Source organism: Carcharhinus amblyrhynchos, chromosome 18, assembly GCF_965287045.1.
Source record: "Carcharhinus amblyrhynchos chromosome 18, sCarAmb.v2.hapA, whole genome shotgun sequence".
Taxonomy (NCBI): domain Eukaryota; kingdom Metazoa; phylum Chordata; class Chondrichthyes; order Carcharhiniformes; family Carcharhinidae; genus Carcharhinus; species Carcharhinus amblyrhynchos.
The window spans coordinates 52,874,380-52,886,529 of record NC_137341.1 but is presented as its reverse complement, the minus strand read 5'-3'; the positions used below and the strand labels follow the sequence as shown (position 1 = coordinate 52,886,529).

Sequence of the window (12,150 nt, the reverse complement as noted above, 5' to 3'; positions counted from 1 at the left end):
TGGTTCGCTAATGTCCTTTTTTTAAGGAAGGAAATCTGCCGTCCTTACCCGGTCTGGCCTACAAGTGACTCCAGAGCCACAGCAATGTGGTTGACTCTCAACTGCCCCTCGGGGAACTAGGGATGGGCAATAAATGCCAACCAGGCGCCCGTGTCCCACGAATGAAAAAGAAATCAGGCAAAATGATTCGAGGAATGGTCACTGCCATGCCTTTAATTGCAAGAGTGATAGGTACCCTGCCGTCTTGCCCAAACAGTATTACTTCCAGAATGTTCTATCCCTACGCACGTGGACCCAAGCGCAGTTGCTGTAAGGTCTGTATGCTGGGGGTGGTGGGTAAGATGTATTTCCCTGTGTATGTGGCTTGATATATTTCACAGTTTAAAAAGTCTGACAACACCAGGTTTAAGTCCAACCGATTTATTTGATAGTAGACTCACTAGCTTTCGGGGTTAGTCCCTTCGTCAGGTGAATGGCCATTCATCTGACAAAGGGACCAACCCCGAAAGCTAGTGAGTCTACTATCAAATAAATCGGTTGGACTTAAACCTGGTGTTGTCAGACTTTTTAGTGTGTTTACCCCAGTCCAACGCTGGCATATCCACATCATTGATATATTTCACCAAAGGTCCACCTGAGCAAATTCAGTCACTACATGGAGTGCAGACGGTACAAAACATTAGCGATCTGTATCCGTGGCCCAGAAACGTGGGCTCCTTCTGGGTGGGAAGGTCAACCTGTCAGGGATAAAATGTCCTGGAAACTCCAGCAATTCACAAAGTGGAAGATAGCAGCAATGCCTGATTCTCTCTCAGACCACGCGCTCAGAATCCAACTCATTTTATCCCGACAGCTTGAGATTTTTGCTATTTCCGCAGTTTGTGTTTTCTGTTTGCTACGACTTTGCTAATTATTTGTCGTGCAGGGAAACGAGAAGTTGACTAGCGATTTTACTGCTGGTATCCTCAAAATGTCACACTTCTGCCACACAGCAGTTACTGCACAAGTCTCTGGCGTGTAGTGCGGTGATGAGGGGATTTTCGCAGTAACTGCATTAGAATGTTAACGGAAGCCTACTTGTGACACTAATAAATAAACTTTTGCTTTAAAGGAGACACTGGATCAAGTTAATTCCGTCTATGGATTTGCTCCAATGTCTCCACACATTCCATCAACTCGCCTCCCACTAGTTCAGGAGGAAAAGATATCATCTTACCTCCCGATAACCACTTGTGACGTTGCGCGGAGTGGAAAATTCTGACCAGCGAGGCTGGAATGTGAATCAATCATTAACATTTATCATTTAAGACGGAACCTCCTTGTGTGTGTGCAGCTGCAAACTTTGCGAAACTGTGGCAGATGTGAACTCTTGTTATCCCACATCCCCCTCACCCCTCACCTCCGTGCCCATCCCAACTCCATATCGGGAATCTGCTCAACTCGATCTGGTTTAGGCGGAATTACCAAGCTCTATGCAAGCAAAATCACAAAAAGTGACAGTGACGCTACTGGCTAATCACTTCAGGGCCCAGTAAACGTACAGAAAGATGTCCTGACCATTGTTGTCTCGCTTCCAACAGGGAAAATTCATCCGGATCAATTTTGACGTCACTGGCTACATTGTTGGAGCAAACATCGACACGTGTATCCTTTTTTTGAATGGGTGTTTAAAGACAACAGATTCGGAATTTTAACTAAAAAGACATAACGAGGCACACCTTTTTTTTTTCCCCCCCCCCATTGCAGGGGGTAACTGCCTCTGAAGCCTCCACCAGAGGCAAAGTCCCTGTGAACTGATCTGGCCCAAAATTTAAAATTCTAAATTGGGGCAAGGCTGATTTTGATGGTATTAGACAGGAATTTTCAAAAGTTGATTGGGTGGTGAGTGTCTGGAACAAACTGCCAGAGGTAGTAGTGGAGGCAGATACAACTTTGTCTGTTTAAAAAGCATTTAGACAGTTACGTGGGTAAGATGGGTATAGAGGGATATGGGTCAAATGTGGGCAATTGAGACTAGTTTAGTGGTTTTAAAAACTGGGCAGCATGGACAAGTTGGGCTGAAGGGCCTGTTGCCATGCTCTAATCTCTATGACTCTATAACCTCCTCCAGCAACAGGGCCAGGACTTTCCTGCCCCGTCATGGTGGGACCTGCCACATGGGATGGGGAACTCCAGCCAAAAGCCCAGTTATGCTGGGTGATCCCAGTGGCAGAATGGCAGGACTGGCTGATCCCAGCAGCTGGACTGGGCAGTCCTGGCGGTGGGGCTGGGCGATCCTGGCAGCGGGACTGGGCGATCCCAGCGGGCGGGGTGGGAGACGGGTCTGAACGATCAGTGCAGGCTTGGATTTCTGAAGGGCTTGCTCCTGTGCTGAATTGTTCTTTTGTCCTTTGATCCCAGTGGCTGTCGGGCAAGGCTGGAAAATATCCAGTTCGGGAAATGAATGAACTAGTGTTTCCTGTTCCCTCTGAGAGTTTGCTAATCCTTTTCAATGATGTTTCACCTCCCGTGAAAATGTAGGAACAGGAGAAGGGCATTTCTTCCCCTTGAGCCTGCTCCGCCATTCCGTGAGATCGTGGCTGATCAGCAAACTAAGTTCATGTAAAACAAATTACAAACAGGAGCATATGATACGAGTTCAGCCCCCAGTGCTCATTAATATATCAACACTCGTTAAAGGAGTAATAGTGATTATTAGTGCCTTTTTATTGGGGTGACAGAGCCCATCAGTAGCCAGCTGAGTGGATTCTATCCCCTGGTGTAGTGTTTTAGGGGAACTCTGCAGCTATTGCCAGCATTAAACACAGGAGGCTGAGAATGGAACGAGAGTGAGGACAGCACAGTGGCTAACAATTACTCTCACGGGTTACCCCAGGTCTGGGTCTGTACTCCCTGGTCTCCCCGTCTGTTGGGGGAACCGTGCATTGCAGCTCAATGAAGAGGCAGAATGCAAGGAAAAGTCATATTGAAGCACTGTTTCAGAACCAGTAGAGGACACTATAGCAGCTGAGCTGGTTTATATCTCCTCAGCAAGATGACTGAGGTGCTCTCGGCCACGTACGCCAAGTTATCTCACAATCCCTACAGTGCAGAAAGTGACCAGCTGCCCCATCGAATCTGCACCAACAATACTCCCACCCAAGCCCTATCTCTGGAACCCCACACTTTTATCCCGCTAGTCCCCTGATTCTAAGAGGCAATTTAGCACGGCCAATCCACCCAACCCGCACATCTTAGGACTGTGGGAGGAAACCGGAGCACCTGGGAGAAAGCCAAGCAGACACGGGGAGAATGTGCAAACTCCGTGCAGACAGTGACCCGAGCTGGGAATCAAACCCAGGTCCCTGGAGCTGTGAGGCAGCAGTGCTAACCACTGTGCCACTGTAGCCCCCTAATTTTTGTCCTGGACAGTACTTGTACTTGTTACCTCCAGAGGCACCTGCCAGCCCCTGAATGTTCTGAGTATGAAAGGATTGAGTCTCACTGACAACACATCCCCATTCAGGACTAGTCTCTGCTTACATAACATTCATAAAGCTAAAGAGTTTTAATCCTCTAATGTGCAGATAGTACGTGACCACAAATGTGAGATAACAGATGCTTCCCTTGGGGAGTCCATAATCTCTAAATCCTGACCATCTTCTTTTTGATAAAGACATTAGTACTCCCAAGATAATTAGGAGATGCCTTGAAATGAGAAGAATTCAGATTCTGTCTGAGGATGAGGCCTCACTGTTAACACAACAATAATACTGGGCAGGGTTTTACTGTCCTGCCAAAGTCAACGGACATTTGAAAGGTTTGCCACTTGTTACAGCCCTGTCCCCACCTCAACAGCACTGTAGAATTCCGCTCGCTAACACAACACTGAGTCCCCCCTTCAGCTGAAGCCTGGACCCTGGGATGTTACTGTTGTCCTGGGAACAATTTCTGGAGTAGTCTCAGCATCATCTTAACAGTAGCAGTGCTGAGTGTGTGGTACTATCACTGGTTTACAGACCTGGCAACTATTGAATAATATTAAATATCTCACCAGCATCACGGTCCTTGGGGAATGTGCTAGGGGCTGCTGACTATAAAGTTCACCAACGTTCCAGGGATGGAGGAAGCCTCCCACATTTACCTGCGAGCATCCAGATCCATCCCAGAAGCTTTTTGAGATATTTTTGTCCAATGTTAAAGGTCCTGAGGTCTGAGGTATGTTCATTATTTTGTTGGGTTTGGTGGAGGCAGCAGTTGCATAGAAACCTCCTTCCCAGTTGGGGAGGCAGTGGTGTAGTTGTACTGTCGCTAGACAAATAATCCAGAACCCAAAGTAACGCTCTGGGGACCCAGGTTCAAATCCCACCACGGCAGATGGTGAAATTTGACTTCTGAAAATTTCTGGAATTAAAAGTTTTTAATGATGACCATGAAACCATTGTTGTATAAATGCAATGTCCTTCCTTTATGGAAGGAAATCTGCCGTCCTAACCCAGTCTGGCCCACATGTGACTCCAGAGCCACAGCAATGGGGTTGATTTGCAGCTGCCCTTGGATAGACAATAGATGCTGGCCCAGTCAGCAACACCCACATCCTGTAAATGAGAAAACAAGTTGTGGCACTGTTCCCAGCCTTACTGATCTTTTATGAAGATTCCCCCAAAGACACTCATTCTCCAGTAGTGCTTTGAGATTAATTGCCCTCTTGATGTACCTGCGCCCCTGATTCAACAATTAAAGCATCTGTCTGTCTATTTAGAGTTGCACTTGACAACCCTTCACCTGTGAGAAAGGGAAATGGGAGAATTCAATCATGTGCAAATGAAAATTATTGCAAAATTACAGTAATTCAAATTGCATCAATACTGCAGGGTTTGAAAACTCTTTAGCTTTATGAATGTTATGTAAGCAGAGACTAGTCCTGAATGGGGATGTGTTGTCAGTGAGACTCAATCCTTTCATACTCAGAACATTCAGGGGCTGGCAGGTGCCTCTGGAGGTAACAAGTACAAGTACTGTCCAGGACAAAAATTAGGGGGCTACAGTGGCACAGTGGTTAGCACTGCTGCCTCACAGCTCCAGGGACCTGGGTTTGATTCCCAGCTCGGGTCACTGTCTGCACGGAGTTTGCAGGGTTTGAGAGTAATTACAGCACAGGAGGAGGTCCATTGATTCTGTGCCAGCTATCTGTAGAGCAATCCAGTCACTTCCAGTCCCCTCTCTATCCCTGGGTCATTTCCCTCCAGTGCCTATCCAATCTCCTTTTGAAATTCTTGACTGATTCTGTTTCTACTACCTTGGTAGGCATTGAGTTCTGGGTCTATGCAATATATTGTACTAAAAACCTTAAATCAGTAACCCTTTGTCCTTGGACAATCAGCTTCCTTGGTCTATCTGATCACACCTTTTATATAACTCTATCAAATCTCTCAGTTCAAATCATAGAATCCCCACAGTGCAGAAGGAGGCCATTTGGCCCATCGAATCTGTACCGACAACAATCCCAGCTAGGCCCTATCCCTGTGACTCCATGCTACTCCCTCTAACCTGCATGTCCCAGGACACTAAGGGGAAATTTTAGCATGACCAATGCACCTAACCCACACATCTTTGCACTGTGGGAGGAACGTGCAGACTCTGCACAGACAGTGACCCAAACTGGGAATTGAATCCGTGTCCCTGGCGCTGTGAGCAACAGTGCTTGCCATTGTGCCAACGCGCCATCCCAAGCTTCAAGGACAACAACCCCAGCCTCTTCAACCTTAACTTTGTGGCTAATAATCCTTACCCCCAGAACCATTTTGGAAGGGAAACCTCAGCATTGGCTAGGAAAATTCCTAGCCAATGCTTTTCCCTCAAACTTCTGTTCCTAGGCAACCTGTTATCTTGATCTTGTACATTAAATTATTCAAGAATAGGCAGAGAGGAGGGTTCTAAAATAAATGTCAATTAAAGAACCAATACCCAATGAATGAACCTGGTGGGTGGTTTAGATCAACAAGGCCTGAAGCATCATTCACAATCTTGGTGACAAAGGTGTACATCAGGTACATCCATTCCTTACCCATTGAACACATCCTTGTTCATTGGCTGAGGCACACCCATCTTTGTTTCACAGTGTCTGAACTTCCATAGAATCATAGAATCCCTACAGTGAAGAAGGAGGCCATGCGGCCCGTCGAGTCTGCACCGACCACAGTGCCACCCAGGCCCTATCCCAATAACTCCAAGCATTTACCATAGCTAGTCTCCCTGACACCTAAAGAGGCAATTTAGCATGGCCAATCCACCTAACCTGCACATCTTTTGGACTGTGGGAGAAAACCGGAACACCTGGAGGAAACCCACACAGACACGGGGGGGAATGTGCAGACTCTGCACAGACAGTGACCCCAGCCGGGAATCGAACCCTGGTCCCTGGCATTGTGAGGCAGCCGTGCTAACCACTGTGCCACTGTGTCACCCTTTCCTTTGAGAAAGGCTTCAAAATGAAAGCCAGGTTGAATTGGGCCCATCTATTCAAGTCTGATCTATTTGTACAGTATTCGTGCAATACTGTGCCACCCAGTGGGTCCACTAAGCTTTGTACCTGATTCCCCAATCTGTGCTTCCATCAGAATGGCGTGGTCTAACTTTCTATGATATATATGGGGTTGAGAAACTTATCAGCCGCGATTGAATGGTGGAGCAGGTGCAGTGGGCCGAATGGCCTAATTCTGCTTCTATATCTTTACCATCTTATGATCTTTTCCACAAAACACTGGAAAGGGAATAGCAATGCTAGTCGCAACCAGAGCGAAACAACAACTAATCCATACAACTTGGGGGAGATTTGTATCAGTCATTTCACAGGGGAAGTCCAAACCAATCCCCCAGTGTAACCCTGAACTATTTGAAAGAAAACCTCCTGTTACGAGAAACATGTGTCTGCATGACCCATGGCCAGAAAGATTCTGGCCTCTGTTCAGTTTCTGACAACTGTTTCTAACTTTCTTGTCTGGGAAATGTCTTTATAAAGATGTGAAAACGAGGCCAGAGTGAAAGGACACAGCATTACCGTCAACTGTGGGAAACAGCTCTTACAGAGAGTTGGCAGTACAATTAGAGGCCATTTGGCCCAACAGGCCCCTGCTTGTGTTTACGCACCATATGAATCCTTACGTTCATGCAGGAGACAGACTGAGGCAGGTAGACCGAGGTAAATGTGGTCTAAATGTTATTACTTTTGGGTGGGGCTCGTGGGGTGAGTGACAGGCTTGCTTGCTAAGGCTGGAGGGGGGGGCGGATTTTAATTTCTGGAACTCGCTCACAAATCCCGTAGGGATCTGTCTGCTGGACAGCAGTGAGAAATCAGGGAGCAAGAAAGATCCAGCAGGAGATGTGCGAGGTGATACATTTTGGCAGAAGGAACATAGAGAGTCAATATCAAATAAGGGGTAAAATTCTAAAAGGGGGCAGAGGGAAATGGGTGCTCAAATGTGAGGTAATGCATTTTGGAAGGTCTGATACAGATAGGAAATATATAGCAAATGGCAGAACCATTAAGAATATTGCTAGGCAGAGGGATCTGGGTGTACAGGTACACAGGTCGTTGAAAGTGACAATGCAGGTGGAGAAGGTGGTCAAGAAGGCATACGGCATGCTTGCCTTCATCAGCCGGGGTGTTGAGTTTAAAAATTGGCAAGTCATGTTGACTCTTTATAGAAGCCTAGTTAGGCCACACTTGGAATATAGTGTTCAATTCTGGTCCCAAATTACCAGAAGGGTGTGGAGGCTTTGGAGAGGGTACAGAAAAGATTTACCAGGATGTTGCCTGATATGGAGGGCATTAGCTACGAGGAGAGGTTGGAGAAACTTGGTTTGTTCTCACTGGAACAACAGAAGCTGAATGGCGATTTGATAGAAGTCTACAAGGTTATGAGAGGCATGGACAGAGTGGATAGTCAGAAGCTTTTTCCCAGGGTGGAAGAGTCAGTTACTAGGGAGTATAGGTTTAAGGTGTGAGGGGCAAGGTTTAAAGGAGATGTACGAGGCAGATTTTTTTACACAAAGGGTGGTGGGTGCCTGGACCTCGCTGTCAGGGGAGGTAGTGGAAGCGGATACAATTGTGACTTTTAAGGGGAGTCTGGACAAATACATGAACAGGATGGGAATGGGGGGATATGGTCCCCGGAAGGATAGGGGGTTTTAGTTCAGTCAGGCAGCATGGTCAGTGCAGGCTTGTTCTTTGTATCTTTGCATCAATTGTTAAAGGTGGCAGGACAGGTGGAGAGAGCAGTTAATAAAGCATATAGCATTCTGGGCTTTATTAATAGGAGCACAGAGTACAAGAGCAAGGAGGTTATGCTGAACTTGTACAAGACACTAGTTAGACCTCAGCTGGAATATTGTTCTGGGTGCCACACCATAGGAAGGATGTGAACATATTGGAGGGAGTGCAGAAGAGGTTTATAAGAAACTTCAGTTACGAGGATAGATTAGAGGGGTTGGGGACTGCTTCAGTCTCAGCTGGTTGTCAGTGAGGGGGATGGAGCTCCGGACACAAAACCTAAACTCACCAGCCTTTTGCAGAAAGGCTCGATCGTTCTGGGTGGGGGTTGTGGGAGGGAGGGGAACTGTAGCTGAGAAAACTATGGACAATGTCATCTAGCATGGAGGTCCAGAATGGAAGTCGGATGGTCAGGAATTTGGCAAGGATAGAGTGGAGAAAGTCAGTGGGAGGGCTGATGAATGGGATAAGCCTGAAGGAGAGCATGGAAAATATGGGAGAGAGGCAAGAGAAAGATGGGGAATTCAAGGTGGCCTAGTAGGGATGGGGAAGCAGCAGATACAGATGACCTCTCACCGGCTAACAGATATCCAGGAACTCCCCAAGTTTGGGTGAAAGTGGAGGAAGAATTGAGATCCTCTATTCGAGAGTTACAAGTGTAGCTGAACCTTCATTTGTCTTAACTAAAGCAGCCAATTGAGAAGTCTATAGTCTGTAATCTGGGGTTCTTATGATAAATTCTGAAATTCAAAAGCATTGGGTGGAATTTTATGGCTTTGCTCGTCCCGAAACCATAAAATCCAGGGCAAGATTGATGGAACATTCCCATGGTCCACCCCTCGCCTGCTCCGATTCCCAAGGTGGGCAGGGCGGTAAAAGTTCAACACAGGGAAATAGGGATTAAAAACCAATAACAGCAGCAAGGCAGAGTGTTGTTTGGAATTCCCTCTCTGACAGCCTTGTGGGTCATCCCACAGAAAACGTGGACTGCAGCGGTTCAAGAAGGCAGCTCACCACCACCTTCTCAAGGGCAACTAGGGATGGGTAATAAATGCTGGCCCAGCCAGCAATGTCCATGTCCCATGGATGAGTAAAGAAAAATTATAGGTTAACTTCAAATATGTTTCATTCGCTTCATCTAAGTGATCGCATTCCTTCAGCAAGACTTATTGCTACAAAATAAGTTTATTTAAAATCTAACATCAAATGAATTAATCAACTTGACTGTAATAAACAGATCTGCTTGAAAAATCCCGAGCAATTCGGCAGGCCCCAGAGGAAAGAACATTTCATATTTTCTATTACCTTCTTTCTGGTGCAGGAGTGAAGATGAAGGGTAAGTTAAACTATTGTGTTGTGTTTTGATTTGATTTATTATTGTCACATGTATTAATATACGGTGGAAAGTATTTTTTCAAAGAACAAAGAAAATTACAGCACAGGAACAGGCCCTTCGGCCCTCCAAGGCTGCACTGACCATGCCACCTGACTTAAGCCCCTTATGCTTCCCGGGACCATATCCCTCTATTCCCATCTCATTCGTGTACTTGTCAAGACGCCCCTTAAAAGTCACTAATGTATCCGCTTCCACTACCTCCCCCACAAAGAGTTCCAGGCACCCACCACCCTCTGTGTTTAAAAAAAAAAACTGCCTCATACGTCTTTTTTTAAACCTTGCACCTCGCACCTTAAACCTGTGCCCTTGAATAATTGACTCTTCCACCCTGGGAAAAAGCTTCTGACTATCTACTCTGTCCACACCTCTCATATTCTTGTAGACTTCTATCAGGTCTCCCCTCAACTTCTGTCGCTCCATTGAGTACAAATCAGGTTTCTCCAACCTCTCCTCATAGCTAATGCCCTCCATACCAGGCAACATCCTGGTAAATCTTTTCTGTACCCTCTCCAAAGTCTCCACATCCTTCTGGTAGTGTGGCAACCAGAATAGAACGCTATATTCTAAGTGCAGCCTCACTAAGGTTCTATAAAGCATCAACATGACTTACTAATTTTTAAACTCAATACCCTGGCCGATGAAGGCAAGCATGCCATATGCCTTCTTGACTATCTTTTCCACCTATGTTTCCGGTGTGCTATACAGACAAGCATACCGTTCATAGAAGGAAAGGAAAGAGTGCAGAATGTAGTGTTAGTCATAGCTAGGGTGTAGAGAAAGATCAACTTAATGCAAGGTAAGTCCATTCAAAAGTCTGATGGCAGTAGGGAAGAAGTTGTTTGTGAGTCGGTTGGTACGTGACCTCAGACTTTTGTATCTTTTTCCCAATGAAGAAGGCAGAAGAGAGAGTGTCCGGGGTGCATGGGGTCCTTAATTATACCAGCTGCTTTGAGGCAACGAGAAGTGTAGACAGATTCAGTGGATGGGAGACTGGTTTGCGTGGTGGATTGGGCCACATTCATGACCTTTTGTAGTTCCTTGCAGTCTTGGGCAGAGCAGAAACCGTACCAAGCTGTGATACAACCAGAAAGAATGATTTCTATAGTGCATCTGTAAAAGTTGGCGAGAGTCGTAGCTGACATGCCAAATTTCCTAGTCCTCTTGGAAAGTAGAGGTGTTGGTGGGTTTTCTTGTTTGTATAAGGCCTCACTTTGTTCTCCGAGGAGCGGGAATTTGGTCTAACTCTCTCTTGTTTTACAATTGGCAGAGGATCTACTGTTGGAACCATTCAGCAACTACAGGTTCTTGGCCAACGGCCATGTTCCAATTCCAGGGCAGGATGATAAAGACATGTTCGAAGAGACCACAGAAGCCATGACCATTATGGGATTTTCCAATGAGGAACAACATGGTAAGGATCTCTGAGTTTTGGGTTTTCTGAATTCAGCTGAATGCTAACAGTGAAAATGTCAACATCAAACATATTAATTAAACTCCAAATTAGTGGGAATTCCAGGAAGAAATCTACAAAATGAGCCTGATTTTTTTTTTACAGGGATTCTCCTGGTTTCCAAATGCGTACAGACATTACCATTGGAAATGAGGAGATTTCAATGGAAGACTGTAATCATGGGCTGCCTCTTTCCAGGATTAACGGGCATTTAGAGTCATTGTGGTTCACAGCATGGAAACAACAGGCCCTTCGACCCAACTTGTCCATGCTGCCCATTTTTTTTAAACTCCTAAGCTAGTCCCAATTCCCCGCATTGGCCCATATCCCTCTATACCCATCTTATTCATGTAACTGTCTAAAATAAAATGTGCAAACTCCACACAGACAGTGACCCGAGGCTGGAATCGGACCTGGGTCCCTGGCGGTGTGAGGCAGCAATGCTAACCACTGCCACCCATGCCACCTAGCTCAGTTTGTGCTGTGCTCTTAACCCTACATTTTAATGCTAGTTAACCAGCTTGTCTGGGAGGCTAGTTAGCTTAGTTAGCCAGCTGGTTAGCAAGTGGACCAGAGTCAACTCTGCAAGTTTGATTCCTGTTCCAGCTGAGGTAAACTCGGGACCTACCTCTCCGCTCTGTCCGTGAGAGTGGAAGGCAATGGGAAGCCACCGTTGACCAAAAAAAGGGCCAAGGAAATGGCATCAGCCGAGGATCTTGCTTTGGGCATTGCAGCTCATAAAGGAAGGAAACAGATTCTCTGACAGGCTGAATGACGTGGACCATTTAACTAATGTTAAAATCAACTTCCATTCACCTAGTAGAAATGTCCCAAAGCTCTTTATTGACATGTAGTCGGACAAAAAAGCCGAGGCTGAAGATATTGGCAAAGATGACCAGAAAACTAATGAAGCATCTCGGAGAAGGAAGTGTAAGAGTGATAAGGTTCACTAGATTGATTCCAGAGATGAGGGGTTTGTCGTATGAAGAGAGATTGAACAGTTTAGGCCGATACTGTCTGGAATTTTAGAAGAATGAGGGGAGATCAGATTGA

The 12,150-nt window shown here is 46.0% G+C and overlaps 1 protein-coding gene across 3 annotated transcripts in view; it reads left to right on the top strand.

Annotated features, from left to right (window-relative positions):
• myh11b (myosin, heavy chain 11b, smooth muscle) overlaps nucleotides 1-12,150 on the top strand; it is a 161,161-nt gene that overhangs the window by 81,473 nt on the left and 67,538 nt on the right. For all 3 annotated transcript variants that reach the window (XM_080207029.1, XM_080207028.1, XM_080207030.1), the window contains 3 exons: nucleotides 1,581-1,644; nucleotides 9,489-9,587; nucleotides 10,915-11,058. In XM_080207029.1, coding sequence (XP_080063155.1) covers nucleotides 1,581-1,644; nucleotides 9,489-9,587; nucleotides 10,915-11,058 — 307 coding nt within the window. The remainder of the gene's footprint in view (nucleotides 1-1,580; nucleotides 1,645-9,488; nucleotides 9,588-10,914; nucleotides 11,059-12,150) is intronic.